This window comes from Crotalus tigris, unplaced genomic scaffold (assembly GCF_016545835.1).
Source record: "Crotalus tigris isolate CLP2741 ecotype Arizona unplaced genomic scaffold, ASM1654583v1 scf7180000020815.588926, whole genome shotgun sequence".
NCBI lineage: Eukaryota > Metazoa > Chordata > Lepidosauria > Squamata > Viperidae > Crotalus > Crotalus tigris.
In genome coordinates this window covers 121521-147002 of record NW_024098197.1, presented here as the reverse complement: position 1 = coordinate 147002, position 25482 = coordinate 121521, and the positions used below count along the sequence as shown (strand labels likewise).

Here is a 25482-nt window from a genome sequence, read left to right as displayed (position 1 = left end):
GCAGTTGAAGCAGCTATGAAAAACAGGGCTAAATCAACCTTATTTTCTAGGTGTGCTTCGCCACTTAGTGACTGTTCATGAGTTTTGGGGTTCAGGTTGAGGATCAAAACTCAAACCCTTTTGGCAGGTAAAGCTTTTGATCCTGATGTCTTTGCATAGGTGTACACAGCATCCATATGGTTAGAAGGAAGCTTACGCTTGGTTCCTTATTCACACCGTACATTTCCTTGTTGTAACTTGTTGTGACATTGGGGGGGGGGGCAGGTGTCTGATTGCTGTGTATTCCTATGAAGCTCAGAACAAACCACTTCCATCCATCATTTGATTTTTTTCTAAGCAAAAAATAATAATAAATCCCCATAAACCTTGGAGAAAATCTGCAATGCAACCATGCCCTTCCCCACCTGGAAGAGGAGATAAGAAACAGATGACAGCCAATTAATGCCCAAAGACTTAAAAAATGATCTTGGATCATTTGATATTTAAAATTCCAGTTTCCTTTAATATGCTCCATGAGGTAGAGCTGTTGAAGTCTCATGAGCTGAATGCATCCATTCTTCAAGTTTTTCTAGTCTTCATTCAGATTTAAGGATTCCAAACCATCTGCTGCAGTGTGAGAGAACTTTCCTTCATGGTAATGTTGAGATGGGTAAATCTGTGGTCCTCCAGACATGGTCCCACATCTCTCAGCCATGCCATATGGAGCTGGTGAGACCCAAAACAAAAACTCACCTGGGAAGAACCGTAGATGTCTCACTATTCCTGCAAGGTTGTTTTCTTAATTTCTTAAAAAAAAAAACTTACATGTTGACATTAGTGAAGATCCACTTCCTAATCTAGTCTAGTCACGTACTACAGCAGGGATGTCCAACCTTGGCAACTTGGCTGGCTGGTGAATTCTGGGAGTTGAAGTCCACAAGTCTTCCAAGTTGCCAAGGTTGGACACCTCTGTACCAGAGTCCTTTTCCTAGACTTAACAATAGCAACAAAGGGTACCATTCTCAGAAAGGCAATGGTTCAGACAAAACTCGGCAAGTTTTTCCAGAGATAAGTGCTTCCTAATTTTACTTGCTTCCATAATTTAAGACAAGGCTTTGAGCGGGTCCGTCTCCCAATTGAGCAATTTGTGTGGAGTTGGCCCTTGCCTGGGTATCAGTCCGCAGAAGACCCTTGGTTAAAATGACTTTGCCTCTAAAGGAAAATGCACTAAGAACAAGGCATAGTAATTGTAGAAAAAGGCAACCCTGAAACAGTGAAATCATGATAGCACCAATGATAATAAAAAGCAATGACACCTACTGTCTTCTGTTCATTATATTTTATTCATACTTTTTATTCCATTTCTTTGTCTAGCTACTTTACATTAAGATTTTGGCTTTGTAGCCTTGATAACTCCTAGCTTCTATCAAGTCAAGCTTTGTGGTGGTTGATGATTTTCTGTTTTTTTTTTTGTTTTTATTTTTGTAATCAACTTATATTAGACCTCGCGCACAGCGCAAAGTTTAGTAGAGAGACAGACTCGCACAGACAGATCCTATGCACACGCACACTTGCGCACACAACCTCACACACGCGTACACACAATCGGGGGGGAGAGGTTTGGGGGGGAAGGGATCTTTAGCATGTGGCTTGGCTCCAGAATTATGCTGTAATTGTCCCAGATCCTCCCATCTGAAATGAATGCAGGGAAAGTGGGAAAGGATATATTACTTGGCCTTCTGTCCAGTCCCTTTAAAGTTCTCCTTTTGAAAAAAATCTTCCTCTCTTTAGGGAGTCGAAAAGTAGCTGGAGAAAAGTGGCAGCTTAAGAATATGAGTTGTGGGGGGGGACTTTGTCCCAAATGTCATGCTTAAAGTGAGAAAAAGGGAGGGAAGAAGAGAGATGGGTGGATTCCCACCATCCTTATTCATGCAGGGGACTATTATGAGATGGCTACGTGTTCCTGTTTTGGAGCTGGATTATTGGAAATGGAGTAGTTCCCCCCAAATCTGTCCCAAAGACTTCAGCATCACTAGGAGAATTTGACCCACGGAGAAAAATCCCCAGAGCATCCCGTGGTACCACACCTCAACTGCCCCAAAGTAAAATGAGGTAATGTAAACATTGAGAATCACCATCACCACCATCGTCTTCACAACAGCCGTGGTCAGAAAGAGCAACAGATTGAGGGTGATAAAGAAGGGGAGAACTTGCCTTCCTCCTTACCATTCCAGGATGCCCCATTGGCCTGAAGACAAAACTCTTAGCATCAAGTCAGGCCACAGAGGGCAAGAATCCTAAAGGAGCCAACAGCTGTCCCATGTTGCTGTGTTCAAGAAAGGGGTGAAGGAGAATGTGTCCTCAATAAGCACGGTGGGTGGCTGCAGCTGTGACAGTTAACCCTTTCATTTGGCTGATTGGCACATCTAGGGATGAATGGCACAGGAAGAAGAGTCATCTGTGCTTCCACCAGCATGAGCCAGAGAGCAGAGCATGAGGAACAGCCTCGGGAGAACGCATGGGCATGAGGAAACAAAAGATTCACACCAGAACATTGATCGTTAGGGAATACGAAGGTATCACCAAGACCTTCTGAAAGTCTGGAGGTCCCAGTCTCACAGCAGAAGAAGTCCTTGTTACCTCTGCTACAAACCTGAGAAGCCAACAATGGATTTTTATGGACTGACTGCTGCAGGAGCCAAAGGGAATGGTCAGCTATGTTAAAATGCAACCCCTGGACTTCACAGCCTAGAAATCAAAGCTGGAAGTGAAGGAAAGAGACCACAGAAACTATTTCTAGATACCAAGTGTCCCTTGGCAAAGCCCTTCCATAACAGGACAGCTTACTGGTGTGGAATGCATAGACAAAAAAAAAAAAACAAAAAACCAAGGGGCTGAATTTGCTGACCACAACTCTCACCGACAACGAGAAAGATGGGCGACCCACAACAAGAGTGAAGAGAAGCCAAGGCAGTTGAGTTTGACATGTCTGTAACAAAATTAGTTACAGGTAACCAGGTCAGGATCAGGACAGATGGGGGGGGGTTGGGGGAGAGATGAAACGTTGCAAAACAGGCTTAAACTTGGTTAAAACAAATAAAACATAACATTCCTTGTTTGTGGAGTGTACCCCTTGGGCTCAGGCAAAGGAACAAACAAAATGAGCTACAGTGGATTCGAGAACATAGAGGCATTTGCTTCTTAAGTCTCTCCACCCCACCCCACCCAAATTGTCCTTTCTGAATGACACAGGGAAGTTCTTTCTGACCCAGTTGCAACCACAGCCTAATTCACTTCAACCAGGGAGGACAAACAGCCATGCAGAGGGTTTTTTTTTTTTTTCCTCTTCATGCAAATAAATTTCTTCACTGACGAATTGAGAGAGAGACCCAGGTCCTTTTCACACATGTAGAGGTCTCCTGCATTTTAATCCTGCATATAAACTAAGCAAAATCCACTTTCCGATAGGTGTATTTAAAACCCTGAACATCTCCCCTACCGTTAACTCTATTCCAAACGGAGCAAAAAAACCAGTTTAGGCTGATGGGCAAAACTCTGAGGGATTAAAAACAAGGCAGCTGCACCCCACCCACACCCCCAAAAAAGAGAGAGTTTTGAGACTTTCTTGGGAAAAAGAAAACGGGGGAATACATTTTGTTGGGGTGAGTCTGTTAAACACTCGGTTACCACGAATCCCGAGTTCTCTTCAATGTCTCTTAAAAATCACGCAAAATAAAAATGCTACCCTAAAACGCTTTTCTTCAGTCTGTCCTGCAAACCATTGTGCCCGCCCACCCTTTCAAAGAAAATATTTTTGTTTAAATAACAGTAATGCACAACACCCTTGTTACGTTTTTGGGAAGTCAAAGCTCACATTTGCTCCTCCCTTTTCTTGCCTTGAGGAGAAATTTCATCCGAGACTTCTGCCATTTTGAATGAAAAGCACTCGTGGATCCCAAGCCTGACTATAATCACCAAGAAAAGATTCAAGGCCCCTTCAACAAGCAGCAAATACGTCCCCAAAGATTGCCAATCAGCAGAGCTGTACAAAATATATATATTTATGCAATAAATTAATCTAAGCAATCCTTCCCACAAGTTAAAGTCTCCTAGATTTACTGTCAACAGTCCTCTCGGCTACCCTCGGACTTTTCTCCTACTGGTGACCATCAGCCATTCTGGCTTCCTAAAGAATCTTGACTATTGCAATATTTGTCTCTGCTTGCTATCTCTTGCCAGTTAGCCCAGCCAACTAACAAAAAAGCAAATCAAATTCATGAAGAAACAGCTTTTCTGCTTGTCCACTGGAGCATGTTTAAAAAAAAAAACTCAGTTTCATTCACTTCCAACCTGTTGAGCATTTGCTCCCGTGTAAAATCGTACAGCTTGGGTGCCAAAGTAGATACCTTGCAATTGTGTTGATCAACATCCTGGAAATATGGAGAACGTCTAGAAATGGATTCTGCCTTGGGCTGACCTGCTTGGCTGTCTGGTTTTGAGGCTCTCTTGTGGTGCCTCTACTAGTCAATCAAGGAGGAGGAGATTGTGGTTTGGCTAATGTTTGCTCCTTTTTATCTTTCAACGGTGTGTGGAGAGAAGATGGCAACTTTCATCACAAACAAGGCCCAATTCAGATAAAGAATTCATGCCAAGTATGATTTCTCTTTCTGGGTCGATAATCTACATAGAAGCAATATACTGATCGTAGTTGCCCCAAAAAGATGATATTTAGTGCAGAACAGTTAAACACTGAGGCTCACCATCAAGATGAAGCCTGAAAGATGGAAATCTCATTCTATTTCTTTCCTGGAAACCTCTAGTTTTTCACTAGGAGGCAGAGAAATTCCATGCTCAGCTTTGGCCTTCTAGAAAACTATATTGCTTTTTGCACGACAAAACTGACCTACCGCCCACAAACCATCTTCAAGTTTGCTTCATTTCCCAGTTAGAGAAATGTTGCTTTGACCAAATCCACAAAGACAGCATCATTGTTTGGTGAATTCTTTCAAGGAATTTTTTTCAAGGAAAAGTCCTAAAACTAGAACACTTTAGTACTTTCTTGTTCAAGGCTCAGCCAACAAATGTTCTTAGGTCTGTGTTTTGCTGGGCTGCCATGCTTTGGCCTTTGATTGCTAGGGACCACCAAGAAGGCCTTTCTTAAAGGGGAGGGGGTATGTCCAACCTTGGCAACTTTAAGATTTGTGGACTTCAACTCCCCAAATTCCCTGGCCAGCATGTCCACAGATCTTAAAGTTGCCAAGGTTGGACACCCCTGCTTTAAAGCATCAACATGCGTCCTTGAATTTGGAGTCTGAGTCCACATCAGACAATTGCTGAATGTATCCCCAGAAGTCTCCTTCAGACTTTTACAAGAACCGTTGTGTGAATGCACAGTGACTTGCCATGGCCTAAGCCGACAGACACATCAGGGTAAAGCCCATCTCTCACTACTAGAAGCCAAATTATTTCTCTTTAGGCTTCTTCCACAACTCTCCATGAGTACAAGAAACAAGACACAAGCTTAAATAAAATACAAAATTTGGAACAAAGACTTCAAAACAGATGTTTTAAGCCCCTTGCTGAGCTGAGACATGTTCTTGGGTGGTAGCTCAATCTGTTGTTGCCTTTTTGTTTTGTTTTGCTGTAGGAAGGCTTGGACATTTATACATGAGAAGAAGCTCCCTTGATCTGGATCTCCATTGGTATCTCTGCAAGTACAGATAGCCCTTTAAGCAGAGCAACAGCTCTCTCGAGTAACTACTTGAAGCTGCAAAGGTCAAAGGATTCAACAGACAGAGAAGATGCCTTCAAGCTGAAACAAGGAGAGGAACAAAACATGACTCGGGGGTGGCCAACGATGGCAACTTTATGAGCTGAGGACTTCAACTCCCAGAATTCCTGAGCCAGAATTCTGGAACTGAAGTCCACAGGTTGCAAAGTTGCCATAGTTGGCCACCCCTAACAGAACTCATCCTTCACAAAGGGAGTTAGCACCTGAGTGAGCTGAACATAAGGCCCTTCCACGCACACAACAGCTTCCGGTCTATCTCCTCAAACAAACTCATCCGGTCACACAATGGGGCGGCCACTCTCCGCCGAAGTATAGCAGCATGGGTGGGGGGGAAGCATGTGCCAAGTCCACTTGCCAACAAAAGAGAAATCCCGCAAAGGGATCCTGTGAAAACAAGCAACAATGCTCTGTTTGGCAGCCGTCTTGAAGACTCGCCCGGGGAAGCCGGCCAACCGCATTCTTGCCGAAAAAAGTAACACAACAGTTCCTCCATGCCAGAACAAATAGGCCATTTGTGCCAAGACTAGTTAAGGGTCAGCTCCAAAGGAGGGTTTCATGGCTTCCTACGTCTTCCCCGCTCCCGCTCAAGAGAGGCAGACAAATAAACAAAGAGCCAGGAAAATCCAAGAAAGATGCATGAATCCAGGAGGGCCGGAGTGGATTTTCCCACAATGCCTCAGTGCTGGAAAAGCCCAATTCCTCCATCACATTCTGGCCCTTTCTCGGTGATGATATTCATTCTCTATGTACATATATTGCACGCAATCCTCTGGCCACATGTGTTCCCGCCTGCTAGTAGAACCGTTTCCGTTTCTCCTCCGACTCGGACCGATATTCGCGAGAGCCAATGCCTTTCTGAAGGTTGATGAGGGAATCCTTCATCTGTAAAGCAAAGACACCATCTTGAAAACACAAAACAGGTTGGCTGGAAGGTTGACGCTCAAAAATCAGCCTGCAAGTAACACAACTGTGGAAGAGTTGTGTGGCAACTCAACAAAGCCTAGCAGATTTATGGCAGAACCCAGATGGTTTCCGGGGCATCAGATGTCTCCGCTATGTATGAATAAAAGAGGGCCAGACCTGGAAGTAGGAAATGGGGGGGGGGGTTGGAATATCCATTCCATAAGGATACCTGAATATGTGGTGAGGAGATCAAGGTATTGATTGGAGAGGCCAGGGTTTAATCCTCTCGTAGAGTTTGCTAATGATTTTGCCTTACTTTAATATCTCTCAACCCAAGCTACCTAAAGTAATTGTTATTGTGAGTATAAAACAAAAGATAATCTCACAGATGGGATCCTGCACAACTTAGAAGAAAGACTGAACATCAATTGTCAGGCATGAAAGAACAGGTCTACACATGAATGTCTAGTTAATCTGATGTATTGTTACTCATGCCTATGCACAGGAACCTTCTCAACTAACAATTTAGCACCTGCTAGGTGTTAGATAAGGGTGAAGAGAATTCAAGGGAGATTGGACTTAATTCACCTGTGGCTATGTAAGGATTCTAAGCTGATCCCTCTTTTAACTCTGCCCCCAGGTTTTGCCACTTCTCCTACCTAAATGGAAGAAATCAAAACACAGGCCAAAGTGGCTTGCTATTTCGCTTGACTTGCCTTCAGTCTGCCCTCAATCCATGATTTCTCTCCTAGGTTGGAGGTAGCTCTCACCTGATCTAAGAGAACCACTGATGATTTGATGATCTCTCGCCATTTTTGGAGCTCTGTGTCATGATATTTCTGCTGGGACTCTAACAACTGGGCCCACTCAGTCTGAGATTGGGGCAACCTGTTGAGACCAAGAAACAAAGAGAGAAATAAAAGCGCTTGAAGCCAGCTGGGAGCCTTTCTTACAGCCAAAATTACATTACATGGCAGAGTATCTTGCATGCCAACGTGAGTTCCTTGAGGAAACCCTGGTGAATAAATGGGTTTATTTTTTTTATATATATTTTTTTTACAAATTATATTAAATGTACATTTTAAAAACAAAAATGGACACGATTCAACTTCCCTGGCTTCAACAGTGCTATTAGTATTACCTTATGTTACAGAAAGAAAAACAGAAACTTAAAATACATTCTATAACAGGACAGAGTATAACAAACTGCGTATAACATCTGTAAATTTTTTGATAAACCATCTTTCAATTGTCAACGTTGTATTTACATAACTCTCAGTTGTGTCCTAATATAGGTACTAATAAGAAGTCCTTATGATATCAACTAGTCAATCGAAAATCATCTCAGCGATCCTCCTTAACTCTAACCAATCCTACATATTTTTCCAAATTTCATAATACTCTGTTTCAGTTTTATTTTTAATCTCTAGAGTTAACCTGTCCATTTCGGCGCAGGATAAAATTTTATTTATTATTTCTTCCTTTCCAGTGAGTAAATGGGTTTAAACGTAAGAATGGACATGCTGCAGATCCCATCAGCTAAGGAGTGTCAACTGGTGGGGACTAGAAGATGGGCTTTTCTCAGTGGCCCCTGGAACATCCTCCCTTTGGAGATCAGAATGGCCCTAAGCCTGTTAGCTTTTCATAAGTCCATTAAAAACCTGGCTATGTTCCCAAGACTGGGGTGATGAATATCTCAAGGGCCCCATTTCTTGGCTTTATTGATAACTGGCCAAGTATCTCGGCTGCTATGTATATTTATTTTGCGTGTTTTTTATTGTTTTTAAATGTTTTTAATGCTCTGATTGCAATATCGTGATGAGATGGGTGGCAAACAAATTTAATAAATAAATACAGTCCCTTCCAATTTTGCTATTCTTGAGATATATATATATATATATATTTAATAGTAAGTCACCGGGAGTTATTGAGAAGGAAGGAAGGAAGGAAGGAAGGAAGGAAGGAAGGAAGGAAGGAAGGAAGGAAGGAAGGAAGGAAGGAAGGAAGGAAGGAAGGGTCCCCATGTATAAAGAATGTAGTTAAGAAGTCTTGGGCTAGATCACCATTGGTACCTAATCCTCTGTCTGCATCTTACCTTTCCTGTAAACGTAGCCCCTGCCATGCGGTCAAGGTTTGAGTTGTGTATTCCAACATCCACAGCTTGTAGAACAGCAACATATTCAGGATGACCAAAAGCACCAAACTGGGGAACAATGGAGAGTGAGAGAGAGAGAGAGAGAGAGAGAGAGAGAGAAAGAGTATATATATATATATATAAGCAGTCTTAGCAGCAATTCTTGTTCCCTGCCCCACCATTTTTTTTACTGGCTGCGATCAAGAAACTCGGAGGGGCTTCAACAATAAAGCGTCAGCAATTTTGCATCACAAAGACACAATACCTAAGCAGGGCTCAAATCATAAAATAAGGGATCAAAAAGCGATAAATGCAGACGGCGGCATTTGTGATGGAAAGAGTCCCTGCACCAGTTCTGTTTTTAATGGTTCCCTGAAGTCTTACTAGGTAGGAGGTGATCAAATGTTGGGGTGGGAAGGGGGTAGGGGAGTTGTTTCCCACCATTGGCCCAATTAGAACAAAGCAACGTTTGCAGGCCTTCGGGGATGTGCAATAATGGCCAACCTCTAGGGCAGTCTTTCTCAACGTTTTTACTCTAGAACAGTGTTTTTCAAACTTGGCAACTTTTAAGGGGTGTGGACTGCAATTCCCAGAATTTCCAGCTAACATTTTCTAAGGTTCTGCTTTAGAAGACCCTTTTGAGATCATTTTCAACTCTTAGGGAATCCCTTCCTTAAAATCATTATATCTGCAAGCTCTTATGCTACGTCTACATGATTAATCAGCAGAAGTCCGGTAATAACGGTCAATTTCCACCTCCGTAGTGTCAGCACTGCATGGTGCATAGAAGGTTTTTTTTAAGTGTATTCTTTTTTTTTTAGTCACCATCATCTCTTGGGGAACCCCAATTAAGAAAGATTGCTCCAAGGCCCTTAAGGTGAGTCCTTAAGAGGTTAATTTTTGAAACTGCTGAAAAGCAGGAACAGTTAGAGAAAAAAGTCAAATCCTGAGACCGGGAAGAGTCTGTCATCCACTGTCAGGTTGGAGGCAAAGGTTTGTCAGAACCAAACCCCACTAATCAGGAAACTCCCTACTCCTTGCATGGAACATGGGCTGTGAGCAAGGCAGAGGTCTTCTCCATGATACTTCTCACCCGGTGAAATACTTTTTCCCAAAAAAGTATGTGTGAACCCACCTTGCTAAAAACATCAAGAGCCTTTAGGCCAGAGATGTCCAACCTTGGCAACTTTGAGACTTGTGGACTTCAACTCCCAGTATTCCCCAGTCCAGCAAAGAATTCTGGGAGTTGAAGTCCACAAGTCTTAACGTTGCCAAGGGTTGGACACACCTGCTTTAAAGCACAGCTCATGGTAGCTGCTCATCTTAGGTTTTATCCTTTGTTCATGATAGGGTTTGATTGTCTGTTTGTGGGTCCTTTTTGTCTAGTCCATATTTCTCATTGTGCATCACTCAAAAGATGATTCTGGCAAAAAAGGTGTGTGTTATATCAAGGGAAGCAGGAGGAACAATAGATAGCAAGAGACAGGCTTGGCTCAATCTTCATTTGTGTTCAGTTTGAAGAACAGAAAAGAACGCAAAGGGTAATTTTTTTTTTTTTAAAGGAAAAGCCAAAATAAATAATAAAAGCTTCAGCCCAAGAACGGACAAACCAGAAAATGTAAGCCGAGATCAGGCAGCCAGAGTGAAAGAGAGCCAGTTTACCAATTGAGATGCAAAGAGAGAAAGAGGCAGAAAAGAAGGTCAGTGATAAAAGGCAATACCTGAAGCAAATCCTAACGGGAGCAAGAAAGAAAAAAGATGGGGGAAGCAAAGGTTAGGAGAGGAGAACATCACAAAGGAAGTTCTGAAGGACACGCACAAAGCAGGGAAATCACAGCATGACAGGGCGGTAGGGAAGCACCCAACCTTGAGAAACCAGCAGAGGCAGATCAGCGTTAGACTCATCAGTATGACAAATATTAGAAGATCAGGTTGAGTAGGTTGACCAGGTTGGCCAAGAGACTTCTCAAGGAGAATGCAAGCTTTAAGGATTCGGGCCATGGAGAAGCTTGAAAATTTGTGGGAAAGCCACCAGTGCCTCTGGCATGGAGAAGGAAGAGGTGCTAATCCTTAGCTTCTTCCTGACTTTCCCATAAGGTTGTCAGAACCCCCTAAAGGTGGTCAGAATTACACTCTATTATAGTCTCCAACCCAAGAGTGGGCAACTATGGCAATTTTACTACCTGGGGCCTTCAATTCCCAGTATTTCCTGAGCCAGTCATGGTGAAAATTGAAGTCCACAGGTCATAAAGTTGTCATAGTTGCCCGCTCCTGCTACAATCTAAGCAGACCCTCTATTTTTCTATATGTTCTCCCCCAATTCCAGCCTCTGCCACCAAACTCAAGTCTCAAGTGGCATAGGAAAAGCCTGAATACGAAAGCAATCAAGATAGCAATAAAAAATGTCTAGGTCATAAAACAATTAAGGTGTGGTATGAAAATTAAGATGGTTAAGCTAAGGTTCTGTTGGAGAGCTGTTTAGCATGGATAAAGACAATCATATTTTCTGATGATGCTTTGTGGGACATTTTGTACCAGCAGGTGACGCTGTTGGTGGCGGCAGTTTGAAAAGAAAATCAAATTGTACCCATAGGGAGTTAAATCAATTTTGACTTATCCACAACTATGATGATAAGACTTGCCTTTTTGGTAGCCTTGACTTGTGAAATGAAACAGAGCAAGAGCAGGAAAGAAACTCATCATAAATCCATAGCAGAGGAAGAGGAAAAAAGAATCAAGGCAAGGACAAGGAGTTACTTACACACAACTAATAACAAGCAGCAATTTGGAGACATTCTGCATGTGGAAGCTGCTGGGACTTTCTTCAGGGATATGCCGTGTTTGAGTGGAACCTGGAAAGGAGCAGATGTGCTTGACTGAAGGGACACCTTCATCAGAGGTTATTCCCCCATTCTATCTTTTCAAAGCTAGCTGTGCCAGGAACAACTTCAAGCTATGTTTCACACATGCTCTTTGAGTGGGACGGGGACAGGGAGATTCCTGTTACAAAGGCACCCTGGAACCAGGCCACAGAACAAAGTGTCTTCAACTGTCAATGTAGCCAACAGAAATTAAACAAGGTGTGCTCTCAAGAAGTCTGTGGTTAAGGTTGAAAATCAATTGATCTCCCACACCAGCCAAGGGAGGGATCAGACTTGGTCAATGAACTGGAGTCCCAAAGGTGCTTTTCCAAAAGGCAACTGGACTTTCTTGGGGGGGGGGTCTTGAAAACATTTTCCTTCTCATCCAAGAAGCTTCTTCCATTCTTCAAGAGCTAAATGTTTTCAAGGGAAAAAAAACCCAAGAAAGCCCAGTTGCCTTTTGGAAAAAAACCTTTGGGACAACCATGACTTGGAGGATGGAGAATCTCCATAGAACAACAGCTTCAGGGGTTCCCAACCTTGTGTTATATATATAATCCTCCAAGAAATATAATTGACTACCGCTGAAGATGCCTGTGTGTCACACCCTTGATAAAACCATACAGCTGGATCTCTTCCTGTCCCGTCAACCCCGTCAAGCTTCATCTTTTGGAACTGGTCACACCATACCTGCCACACGCTTGATTCGACCTACAACTTCCTCATCTGTGGGAGTGGTAACAGGGCTCAGTACTTCCTCCAGATGAGGACCCCTCAAATGTGTATGGGGTCGTTTCCTCCGCCGGACTGAGGATTGTTTGTTCGCCTTCTCTTTGGGTGACTGTCTGTGAAGTTCTGCTAGATATGAACTCTCGGTCTTGGTCAATTCACTCTCTGCCGGGGAGAAGACCGGTGGGGAAAAAAGAACAAGGGAGAAAGAGGCATCGTTTAGCCTGGTCAAAAGACAGTGATCTCTTTTCAACCTCTAGTTTAGGCCAGAGGGGATGCAATTGTTTTGTAAATGAGACAACAATCCTCTAAAAAACATCAACAATCAGGGCCTGCTTGGAATCATCTTGCAAATGGGTGAAGCCAACTGTATGGGGGAGAACCTAATGTCTGGATGACTGGGGAGGAAGGAATTTAAAATATAATGAAGGTTTACCAGTTCTTTGTTTTTCCACCTAAATTAGACAAAAGCGTGATTTTTGTTAGGCAGATTGCTAACAAATCTCAGCGGTGTAATCCAGGAATATTCCATAGGAAGCAAATCCCAGGTTCAGTCAGAACCTGCAGGCTGGGCAACAAACTATTGTTCTGTTTGCTAGGTCAGGACCAGCATTAATACTTCAAGAGAGCAGAAGCGATTCATCTGTTCTGACAAGGACCTTGAGTGATTCCTTGTTCTGATGGCTCTTATGCATTTCCTTTAAAAAGTGCTGCTGCATTAAAATGCAGAGATAAATCTTAATATGAGTTCTTATTTATCAACCTAGACCTTTTAAGAAATCTCCAGATTTTATCTAGAGCAAGAGTGACCAACCATGGCTGGCTGGGGAATTCTGGAAGCTGAAGTCCACAAGTCTTAAAAGTTGCCAAGGTTGAACATCTGTGATCTAAAGATTGACAGCGGACCCCAACAAGTCCAACTTCATACCCTACAAACAAAAAGGCAAAGAAGGTAATTCCTTTAGAGAGGTTCTGCAGCTTCTCACCTAAGTGGCGAAAATAGTCATCAAGACCACTCCAAAAGTTCTTCTCAATGAAGGATTTCACTAGTCCCCATGGCTGTTTTCTGTAACGTAGCTCTGTAGAAACCCTGAAATGAAGAATTATAGAGATGAAAAAAATCTCAAAGACTATCTAAGCTCACTGTAGCTTCCCTATCAGTTGGCTGCCCAAATGCTAGTAAAAAAGAAGCCACCATCTTCAAAGACCTTACATGAATAAGAAGAGTTCCTCAAGTATCTACTCATGTTTATCAGTTGGCTGTCCAGACGCTAGTAAAAAAACAAGCCACCATCTTCAAAGACCTTACATGAACAAGAAGAGTTCCTCAAGTATCTACTCATGTTTATCAGTTGGCTGTCCAGACGCTAATAAAAAACAAGCCACCATCTTCAAAGACCTTACGTGAACAAGAAGAGTTCCTCAAGTATCTACTCATGTTTATCAGTTGGCTGTCCAGACGCTAATAAAAAGAAAGCCACCATCTTCAAAGACCTTACGTGAACAAGAAGCGTTCTTCAAGTATCTACTCATGTTTATCAGTTGGCTGTCCAGACGCTAATAAAAAGAAAGCCACCATCTTCAAAGACCTTACGTGAACAAGAAGCGTTCTTCAAGTATCTACTCATGTTTATCAGTTGGCTGTCCAGACGCTAGTAAGAAAACAAGCCACCATCTTCAAAGACCTTACATGAACAAGAAGAGTTCCTCAAGTATCTACTCATGTTTAGTTGGCTCAAATCTGTTTCCCTGAAAATTTTCACACCAAGTTTGTTGTTCCTGATCTAAACCTTTTTCCGAAGTAGCTTCTTCCTCTTCTTTTTAAAAAATTGATTGCTGAGTTATAGAGATTCAAAAAAAAAAATATCCTGATCTTTGGCTCAGGAGCTACCAAAAATTACTTTCGGAAATGTATTGTTCCAGGTACAGAAAAAGACACCAACCAATGTTATTTCAGATGGAAGCCATCAAACATAAACAACAGGTGTTAATGTCACAGCCTACTGTTAAGGGAAACTCACCTGAGTCGACATTTGTTCCTGGCAACACGCGTCAATGTGTAACGATTAATTGTGTAGAAATAATCGTGGTAGGGAACGTCATGAGTTAGCACCTCAGCATCTATAACATAGCACTCACTTTCTTGGCTTGCTTTGTACATTGTCTGGGGAGAGGAGAAAAGTAGCACCATAAATGGTCCCAGTTTGGTCTACTGAGGAAGACACAATGACTAGACTAGACTAGACTAGACTAGACTAGAATAGAACAGAACAGAACCTTGGTAGTCTTCTAGTCCAACCCCCTCCTCAAGCAGGAGAACCTATACCATCTCAGACAATTGACTGTCTAGCCTCTTCTTAAAAATCTCCAGTGATGGAGCGCCCACGATTTCTGGAGGCAAGCTGTTTCACTGGTTGATTGTCTTCACTGTCAGGAAGTTTCTCCTTAATTCCAGGTTGCTTCTCTGTTTGATCAGTTTCCAACCATTGTTTCTCATCCTTCCCTTTGGTGCTTTGGTGAACAACCTGGCCCCCTCTTCTTTGTGGCAGCCCCTCAAATATGGAACACTGCTATCATGTCTCCCCTATTTCTTCTCTTTTTTAGACTGGCCAAACCCAAGTCTTGCAGCCGTTCTTCGTATGTTTTAGTTTCCAGGCCTTGGATCATCTCAGTTGCTTATATGCTCAAGTGTTCCTATTTCAGGAAGACCATCAACTTGTAGACTTCAAAGGGCTAAAACTGAGCCTCTTACCTGAGTTTCAGTAACGGTGGCAGTTTTTGGAGCCAGGGGGTTGGTGAGCGTGATGGTGTAGAGAATAACTCTGCTTTGATTGCCAGTTTCTTCCTTCTTCCATGGATGAAAAACAACATCTAAGGAGAAAGACAAGTGAAGGATAATTTTTTGGGGGGGGGGAATGTTGCATCATAGAAGGGAGGAGATAAAGTTTCAGTTCCCAAGGGAAAGAAAAAATATTCTCCCACAATCAAGATCAAGTGTTGCCGATGACCCCACCTCCACTTCCGCTGGCTGATCCAACACAACAGACATAGGACGTTATTGTGTAGCATGAGTCCTTAACTTGGCTCGGTTTCCCATTTTATTCAAAGGACCACTCTTGGTCCCTCCTTTTTGTAAAAAAAAAATAAAAAACGATGCTGAGCCATAGATGATTTGTTCTTGTAAAGAATGACTTTCTTCTGAATTCTTTCAGATCCAGAGATTGCACAGCAACATGTCGTTAAGAAGTCACAAGAGTCAAAAAATACCTTCCAAATGTGATGATTTCCCAAAAAACTAAAACAGTCTTAAAGAAAGCTTCCAATCTATGCTTCATTTTTTTCCCCCTCAAAAGCAGATTCTTTCTCCCTCTCTCTTCTACCACGATTTGCTCAATTTCATCCAAAACAACATAAGAAAATTTGGAAAGTTCTGAGGTATCATAAAAGAAAGCTAATAAAATAAATGGTAAGGTGGTCCTTAAGTCTGTGGAGAGTCTCAGTCATCCAGGTCATGGTTGTCCCAAAAGTGCTTTTTTCAAGAGGCAACTGGACTTTCTTGCTTTTTTCCTTGAAGACGTTTCGCTTCTCAACCAATCAGCTTCTTCAGAGATGTGTGGAACTAAAGAAGCTTCTTGGATGAGAAGTGAAACATCTTCAAGGAAAAATGAAGTCCAGTTGCCTTTTGAAAAAGCACCTTTGGGATGGTCCTTAAGCGTGTTTTGCAGGACTTTAATTTGCTTCAGTCAAAACTGAAGACGTCCTGTTGGGATTTTAAAAGACCGTAGATAGTTAAATTTTGATTGTGTACAGGGACTTAAAAAACCTAGGAGGATTTTAAGCAACTTGCTTAAACTTTCTCACAGGATTGCATTTCTCTGGGAAATCCACCAGAATAAACTGAAAGCTGATTCCGTCTCTGAAGCTCATCTAGTAATCCCTTTTGCAATAAACTGAGCTTCTTGAAGAAATAATCCAATGCTAATTACGTAAACAGGGAAAATATTTATTCTTGCAGGTGAAAAAAAGCTATTTTCTACAACTGCAGCTTTCTAATATTGTCAGAGAAGAGAACTAGGCAACACTGGATGATCAGAAAGAAGTGGGACCTCACTGTTGCTTCGGTCAGGAATTTAAACATTTTAAAATAATTTTAGGAGGATTCTTCTCCCCCCCCCCCACATCCCAGTCTAAATTTTGGAACCCAAACCTTTGAAACTGCTATACTTTGGAAGTTAAAAAGGTTCATATGTTGGAGACTCCTGATCCATTCACAGAACAATAAAAGCTTTGCAGATAAGGTTAAAAACATAGGGTGCCTTATTTCTATCTAAAAGGGCTTTGAAATCCAACATGGGTGAGATGAAGCCAGCTGAAAGACAAGGTTGTTTACAATATACAGGCAGTCCTCAAACTTACGACCACAACTGAGCCCAAAGTTTATTTGCTAAGTGAGTTTTGCTCCATTTTACGACCTTTCTTGCTGCAACTGTTGAATTCACTGCAGTTCTGAAGTTAGTAATGCTGTTGTTAAGTGATCTGGCTTCCCCATTGACCTTAGAAGGTCACAAAAGGGGATCACAGGAAATCTGGGAAACTGCAACCGTCATAAATATGAGCCAGTTGCCAAGTCTCTGAATTTTGACCATGGGGGGAGGCTTCAATGGTCTTAAGTGTGAAAAACGGTCAGTAAGTCACTTCTTCCAGTGCTATCGTAACTTTGCACAGCTAGTAGAAGGATGGCTGTCACTCAAGAACTAGCTGCACCTGCTATTGATAGGCCAATATTGGAAGAAAGATTCATTGCCTACTATAGAAGAATGGACTCTTAAGGTTTCTAACTTAGCAGAAATGGTTAAAATTTCTGCTTATTTAAAGGATCATTCACAAGAAAGATATATTATGGTATGGAGAAGATGGATAGATTATATTCAGATTAAATATGGAACTAAAAAGTTCCATTTATTTTATGATTAAATTTTAAATAATAATTATTATTAATAGTAGTTTATAATGGAAATTATTTTGTTTTTTATTTATTGTTATTATGGTTTTTTTATAATTATTGTTTTAAAATAGATTTGTTTATAATATCATGATATTAAGGTTTAAAGGGGGTTAAGGGTTAAGTATGAATTTAGTTATTGTATAATTTGTTAAATTTAATTAGATATTGTTTAATATGTTTGTAATAACCCTGTATTCGGCTCTGGGAATTGGGGGAGTTAGGGGGGTGGGGTTGGGTGGGCTAGTGGGTTTATTTTTTGTTAATTGTCAATAAAACTTTTTCAATTAAAAAAAAAAAGAATTAGCTGTATCTGCTGATGACTACTTACCAGAAAACCGCCGTTGCTCCATGAAATCCCTTAGAAACTGAGAGTTTGTGAACAGCAGATCATAGAGCTTATCCACGCTAAAGTTGAAGACTTCATTCATATACTGTCGCCCATTCAGATCTTCATAAAAGGCCTGGACCTCCCCTGAAGAAAAAAAGTGGAGAGCTACCACGACTGATTCCTAGGAGATCTATCTTGGCAAAGGAGTAAGCAGAGGATTTTAGTTGCCTATAAAAATGGAACACTGATGCTCCAATAGTGGAAAGGGGTCTAGTGTCAAGAGTGAAAATTGGGCAGCTACGTGCCTCTCTGTTTTCATCTTGCCATTTAAGGGGGGGGGGAGGTGTTGCTTTCAAACGGGTTAGTTAGAGAAATGAAAACTCTCCAGTTCTACTCTCTCTTGCTGAGAGTTGGCAGTATGGAAACCTTTCAAGGACATTCTAGCACAGTGGTTCTCAACCTTTTTAATGCCGCGACCCCCAACCGGTCGTAAGTCGAGGACTACTCAACCGGTCGTAAGTCGAGGACTACTCAACTGGTGCAGCACCATTTGCAGAATGGGACTTTTGGTGGGCTCAGCAGGGTAGAGACAGCCTGGACAATTCCTATTGGCTTTGGAAAGCCAATAGAATTAGACTCTATTCAAGAGAGTCTATTCTGTTGGCTTTCAAAAGCCAATAGAATAAAAGGGAGTAGCACAGCTAAGGAAAAGAGGGGGGAAAAAATGGCGGACTGCATTGTTTGGCGACCCCCGTGAAATGGTCATTCGACCCCAAATGGGGTCCCGACCCACAGGTTGAGAACCACTGTTCTAGCAGGTGTGAAGCAGATAGCAGACGGGTCTCATAACAAAGAGAACTTGTTTACATGAGTTATGTGGACACCTGGGGGGTGAGGGGTTTGGCTGAGAAAGTCATTGTTATATACTATGGTCTGATGCCTTGGGACTTCAGAGTTAATTTTTCTCGCTTTTACCAGGCCATGTATTCAATAAAAAGTAAGCTTTTCAGAAATGAAAATAATCTTGGACTTTTATTTAGATACTTGAGCTGGAGGTTGACATCTAGGTCCAAACAGCTAAGTCCAACTATATTCAAAAAGTGAACCATAAATGCAAAAGCTTCAGTCAGAATAGAGCTGGAAGGGATCTTGGAGGTCTTCTAGTCCAGCCCCCTGCTCAAGCAGGAGACTCTATACCATTTTCAGACAAGCGGCTGTCCAGTCTCTTCTTAAAAACCTCCAGCTTCAGAGGTTTTCAGGACAACATGACCCACCATTATGATCACTACCATTTGAGATGCTCCTTCACAAGTCAAAAATCTACCTTCTTCAATAATATCAAACTTTTCTCTAGCTTAATTCTTATTATGGAATTTACCACGAGAATATTCATGGAGCCTGGTAACCATTAACCTAATACAGATTCCCTAAGTAATCCAACACAGAAATATTAATACAAAAGATTTCATGTTTCTCAGAAAAATTAAAATGTGAAGTGAGAAGGAACTCATTAACTTAGCCAAGTTAACTGCTATGGATCAAACATAGGTAAGACACAATAGGACAATAAACCCTAACCCCACCATGACACCTGTGGATGCCAGCCAAGCACCTTCATCATGAGTCTCAGAGGAATCACTGAGTTCAGTTGGAATGTCCTCATTGTCATTGAAATCCAGAGAAGGAGAATTCACAGGGGCAATGATGTCAATCTTGTCTCCAATGAGATTTGCAATTGTCATCTCCTTCTCGGCTGGTGTGTCCAGAATCTCTTCTTCTTCAGGAACTATTCCTTCGTACTAGAAGGACATGAAGAAGAACATCAATCACTGTTACCTTGGGAAAGCTGGATATGAGAGGAGGAGGAGGAGGAGGAAGAAGAAGAAGAAGGAGGAGGAGGAGGAGGAGGAGGAGGAGGAGGAGAAGGAGAAGGAAGAAGAAGAAGAAGAAGAAGAAGAAGAAGAAGAAGAAGAAGAAGAACTTGTTAATAGTAGTCCTTTCTCCAGTGCTAAAACTGTGACCCAGCTTCCTTTGATGTGAGCATTTAGAAATTAAAACCCAAAATTAAAAACCATAACAGATAGACTCCATGAATAGAGGGCACTTCGCTTCCAGGTGCAAATTAGAGATTTAAAAAACTGAAGGGAAGAAATACCTACCGGAATTGGAGCTTCATTGTTTGATGAAGGGGTCAACATGCTACTGTTGGTAACTGACTTCTTGAGAAGCTGAGGGCTCACTTCAGCTTTGACCTCTGAGCTACTTTTGGAGGAGCTGTCATTGACTTCATTTTCTTCCACTGGGATCTCCTCACAGTAACTAAAAAAATAAGCAAAATCCTGATGAATTGGATCAATCCGATGGTTAGTCTTTTTATTAAGCATTGAAAAGCAAACCTTGTGGAATAAAAATGTTCACCTCACAGTGCCACTGAGATCACCAAAGAGGGAGTTCAGAGAAGCTTCAATTATCATCTTTTCTTTTACTTTGACACACCTATTTTCTAGCCAAATTCCATTCCAGAACATTTACATATTTTCCCACTTCTCCCATGGGCTAAATATCTTAGCGGATGGGAGACAACAATAAGGTCTTCTGAAGTTCTCAAGGCTTTTTAGAGCTTTCAAAGAAACATCCAGGCTTCCTAACATTTCAGACTGGAGAAGAGGGCAATCCTGTGTGTCTTTTATGAGGTAAAAATCTCTGCCAAAATTAACGGTAGCGTGAAATTAATGGTAACCATATTTCTCATCTTTGTAACTGTAAGCTAAGCGGACTTCAACTCCCAGAATTCTGGCTGGGGAATTCTGGGAGTCGAAGTCCGCTCAGCTTCAAGTTACCAAGGTTGAGTAACACTGCACTAGAATATTGAGGATATCCCTGGTTTGTAAGCATTAATTATTAGCTTTTTCCAGTCTTGTTTTCATAGTTTGCTTTAGGTAAAGCAACTTACCCCATGGTGTTGAAATCTTCATCAGGAGGAACATAGTCTTCATCATCGCTCGTCAACCCCAGTTCATTGCCGTAACACTGATGTACAAAATGCCAGAGCTCCTTCGGACACAAGGGCTGGAGAGGAAAGAGGCAATGAATCAGTATCTCCCATGGAAAGCAATGAAGCAGCCAATAGACAGCATCTCTAATACTTCACTCAAAAGAGTTTTAGAAACATGGCCCCCCAAATGTGAATTTGCATGCTTGCAAAGAAGAAGAAAAACGGTGCTCACAGTTATGACAACACAACTTTGGAAACCTCAACCCACTCTCCCACAAGAAGCTACCGACAATGGATCTACAGTTTCAGCTCCTCCTCCTCCTCCCATCTTTTGTTTTTAAATGCATATGATAATTATCCAGGAACAAAAACAATTTGAACCGCAGCTGTGTTGTGGGTTTGTGTGTGTCTGTTGATTCATCCTTGGAAGGCATTAGACCGACTACAAGGCTCCCATTATTGCAAAGGGGGATACCCTCCTCGAAAATTAGCATGTGAAAAAGGTTAAATACATCACCACCGTCAAAGGGGTAGGGAAAGGGGGAGAGAAAATGCATTCTTGGAACCCAAACCGAGCAGCTACTGGGATGAAATTGTCAGCAATTTTATGAGTTATCAGATCACTTGGAAGGAGCAAGAAGAAAGGAGGATGGGGATGGTTGCCTGAACCACGCGATGGGCCACAAATTTGATCAATAAGATAAGTCAATACTTCCTACCTTTTCAAGGAGGGCGTTCTGCCAGAGGCGAAACATCATCATATACGTCCTATCCCGGGCACCAAAGGAAGTGAAAAAGTGCTGGGAAAAGCAGAAATTTGGGTGTGTGAGACAAATCAGGAATACAGGTTGCGTTAAATCAGTGATTCTCAACCTTTCTAATGCCGTGACCCCATAATGCAGTTCCCCATGTTGTGGTGACCCCCAAGTGGGTGTGGCCACCAATAAGAGGGAGTAGGACAGCTAGGGAAAAGGGGAAAAAATGGCGGACAGCATGGTTTGGCGACCCCCGTGAAATGGTCGTTCGACCCCAAATGGGGTCCCGACCCACAGGTTGAGAACCGCTGCGTTAAATGATTGCATTAAAATACAGTAGCAAAGAGAAAGAGGCCCAGAGCTCACGATACAGAGGCCGAAAACTGTATTGGAAGTTGAAAACTGTACCGTAGCAAAGCAATCAGTGATTTATTTATACTGGGCCCCTTTATTACATGATCTGCTTTAATTCATTTTCTGGCAGCTGGGTGAAAAAAAACAAAACAGAAGCCTTGCTTCAAAGTGGTTTAAAGTTGAACCACTTTTCCAGCAAGCGTAATGTCACGCTCGCATACAGCGCAACTGGCAGCCGGGTACTATTCACCTTCCCCCGGCCGTGGTTATTCAGATATTCAGTAAGGAGATTTCCCAACCAAAGAAACAAGCTCAATACTCTTAAGTTTCCAAAGCAAGATGGGATCAACATGTGGAAGACAGACAAATCTTCCATCAATAGACGGGAGTTGGACCAATGTAGCAGACACCTTCCCACACAGTCTGCGCAGAAACAAAACTACACAGACTTGCAGCCTGCTTCTTTCTCTCAAAGAGGAATCCAGGTCAGGGGTCCCCAACCCCGGTCTGCGGACTGGCACCGGGCTGTGTCATGCCAGAAACCGGTCCGTGCAAACAAGCAACAGGCAGCACACCTAAAACCACACACCCCTCCAGTCCATGGAAAAACCTCTTTCCACAGAACTGGTTCCTGGTGCCCAAAAGGTTGCGGGAGGGGGGCACTGATCTAGTTGATGTAAAGGCTCTGTGAATAAAAGATAAGCAGGAACTCTTCAGGGTGGGGACACGCTTTGCTGGCCATGCCCAGAAGGTACCTGATTTTGCCACCAGCAAACAAGTTTTGCAAGGTTTTGCCTTGTCCCTAACCTTTGGAAAAACTTGCTTAACTGGTGGAAGCAATGGGACCAAGGAGGCTCAGAAGGTCCTACTATCGAAGCTCTAAGGCATTTTCAGCTGTTAAAAAAAAAAACCATGCATGTTTCTTGACAAACTGATTTTTGAGCCATGGTTGACCCACTTGACTATAAGAACTGAACGCAGCTTCAGTCCTGTCCAAGATTCCCTGTTCCCCCAACTCCCGGATTTGTCCTTCAGAAAAAGCCTTCTGCTTTTGCCAATGTCCACTGGGGAAGACAGTAGAACATACCTTTTCAGCGTCTGTGCAAACTTGGATAGCGTTAGGAATGAGCCGTGCAGTTTTTTCCTTGGTCATGGTGCAGATGTCCTTCAAACGGACGGTCAGCTGTACCAACAGATAAAAGGTCAGAACCATCATTAGGAGGGGGGGCAAAAGGAGAAGGTGAGTAATGCAAGCTTTCAGGGTCGATCCATGGCAGGGAAAGTCATGGGGTAGGGTGGGGTGGGGTAGAGAAGACAACTCACCAAGGTTTCCCAGCGGAAGATGTTGCTGTAGAAACATATCCAGTTTTCAGAGAGGTAGAGTCGACCTTGCAAGAGAATATCTCTTTGAAGTGCACAGGAGTAATCTGGAGGAAAAGCCAAAGGGAGTGACGTGATGTGGCAAAAAATGATATAAATATTTATATGGAAGCTAAAAATAACTGGGTGCTGCTGTACGTGGTAGAAAGAAAACAGGGGCCTGTTGGCTTGTTTGCAGTCTAAACAACGAGAGCAGAAAAACAAATTCGGGGTGGACAAGGAAGATAAATCAAAAGGAAGGGGGGAAAGGGGTGATATTTTGGCAGCGGCAATTAATTTAAGAATCCTTCAAAAGATAATATCGGTTAATAAAGATAATGGACAGACTAGAGATTACACTGGGAAAATAATAAATACAACACAGGTAGTCCTCAACTGACGATCACAATTCAGCCAAAAATTTAGGTCGCTAAGTGAAAATTACGTGAATTTTGCCCCGTCTTTACAACCTTGCTTGCTAACGTTGTTAAGTGGCTCACTGCGCTGTAAGAAGGTTGTTAAGTGAATCTGGCTTCCCCATTGACTTTGCTTATAAGACGGTCACAAAAGGGGGAATCAGGTGACCCCAGGACACTGTAAAGCAGTGGTTCTCAACCTGTGGGTCATGACCCCATTTGGGGTCGAACGACTATTTCACGGGGGTCGCCAAACAACGCAGTCCGCCATATTTTCCCCTTTTCCTTAGCTGTGCTACTCCCTTTTATTCTATTGGCTTTTGAAAGCCAATAGAATAGACTCTCTTGAATAGAGTCTAATTCTATTGGCTTTCAAAAGCCAATAGGAATTGTCCAGGCTGTCTCTGCCCTGCTGAGCCCGCCAAAAGTCCCGTTCTGCAAACGGTGCTGCACCAGTTGAGTAGTCTTCGACTTACGACTGGTGGGGGGTCGCGGCATTAAAAAGGTTGAGAACCACTGCTGTAAAGGGGTACAGAAAACTCACTCTTTGCTGATATTCCAATCATGGTGTAGATTTTGGCAGCCAAGATATTACATCAGTAAAGAATAAACTCTTTGCTAATTCAGTTAATTGTTAACTGATTAAACGGAGTCTCATCAAGTCTGACCCTTCACGTTGTCATAGATAAAAAGAAACACTACTTCTGTTCACTTGGAAAAGGAATATGGCTTATTTCACCACTACAATTTGTTCACTAGTTATCCTTAACCGTCATCAGGCTGGCTTACGTACAACTTTCTTTTCCCTGCGACTGGAAGCAAAGTTCCTGCTTGAATAACAAAGCCAGTAAACTTGCCTTTCAAAAAAATCACAGAAGTGTAATATTGATTTAGACTTTGAGCTAATTGGCGATAAGGATAATAATAATTGTTACAGAGCATGAGGCTCAGATCTCTGACTTTAACGCTTCGGAGGCCAAGTTTTCCTTTAATATCCAAATGGTTATTTTCTGGATTTTTTTAAATATTGTATTAATCACGTTCCTTTTTTTTCTGTTTCAGGAAAAAGTCTATAAGGGGTTTCTAGTCAGCAATAAGTGTAGATACAGCACTGTCCTTTTTCCAGTCAAAGGAATTAAAAGTTTCGTTTTCAAAAAAGCTCGGTTCAAAATCTCCAGACCTGGATATAGAGATTCTCAATCATCCAAGTCAGTGTTTCCCAAACGTGACAATTTTAAGGCATGAGGACTTCAACTCCCAGAATTCTACAGCCAGCAACGCTGGCTGTGGAATTCTGAGAGTTGAAGTCCTCATGCCTTAAAATTGTCAAGTTTGGGAAACACTGATCCAAGTCATGGTTATCCCAAAGGTGCTTTTCAAAAAGCAACCGGACTTTCTTGTTTTTCCTTTTTTTTCCCTTGAAAACGTTTCGCTTCTCATTCATGAGGCTTCTTCAGTTCTGAAGCGCTCATGAGCTGAATCGAAAAAGACTGATTAATACCTTCACTACACCTTTAATACCTTTAAGATCGGCTGAGATGGAGAAATTTTCTTTCCGGGCAAAGAACGATCCTTTCTCCAGCCTCAACCGAGGGGGCTGGCTTTGGAGATCCTGGAGAACCTTTGCCGCAAAGGCCTGGAAAGAAGGGAGGATTAACTTACCAACAATGAGGCGCTCTGTTTCGGGAAGCTGCTTGAAAAGTTTCCTGAAGTCTTCATTCCGTTGTTTGTAGGTTGGACTCAACACCTGGCAAGAGCAGAAGGAAGGCTTGTTAGAAGGAAAGATTAGAGTAACAAACTGAGAGAAATTCTCTATTCTCTGTCTACAAAGTCTCCCCTAAGATGCGCTCAATTCCTGGGAGGGAGGGAGGGA

General features: G+C 42.3%; 1 protein-coding gene across 23 annotated transcripts in view; it reads right to left on the bottom strand.

Annotated features, from left to right (window-relative positions):
- Positions 1 to 1303: 1303 nt before the first annotated feature.
- Positions 1304 to 25482, bottom strand: part of GRAMD1B (GRAM domain containing 1B) — a 128190-nt gene continuing 104011 nt past the window's right edge. For 15 of the 23 annotated variants that reach the window (XM_039368507.1, XM_039368494.1, XM_039368499.1 and 12 more), the window contains 17 exons: positions 25272 to 25356; positions 23158 to 23261; positions 22922 to 23017; positions 21445 to 21525; positions 20684 to 20799; positions 19890 to 20049; positions 19322 to 19529; positions 17731 to 17874; positions 15150 to 15268; positions 14419 to 14561; positions 13384 to 13487; positions 12359 to 12562; positions 11569 to 11659; positions 10529 to 10540; positions 8769 to 8876; positions 7444 to 7561; positions 1304 to 6652 (listed from right to left, as the gene is read on the bottom strand). In XM_039368507.1, coding sequence (XP_039224441.1) covers positions 6563 to 6652; positions 7444 to 7561; positions 8769 to 8876; positions 10529 to 10540; positions 11569 to 11659; positions 12359 to 12562; positions 13384 to 13487; positions 14419 to 14561; positions 15150 to 15268; positions 17731 to 17874; positions 19322 to 19529; positions 19890 to 20049; positions 20684 to 20799; positions 21445 to 21525; positions 22922 to 23017; positions 23158 to 23261; positions 25272 to 25356 — 1983 coding nt within the window. In that variant the 3' untranslated portion in view covers positions 1304 to 6562. The remainder of the gene's footprint in view (positions 6653 to 7443; positions 7562 to 8768; positions 8877 to 10528; positions 10541 to 11568; positions 11660 to 12358; positions 12563 to 13383; positions 13488 to 14418; positions 14562 to 15149; positions 15269 to 17730; positions 17875 to 19321; positions 19530 to 19889; positions 20050 to 20683; positions 20800 to 21444; positions 21526 to 22921; positions 23018 to 23157; positions 23262 to 25271; positions 25357 to 25482) is intronic. The other 8 variants (XM_039368498.1, XM_039368502.1, XM_039368504.1 and 5 more) reach the window with 4 other exon arrangements.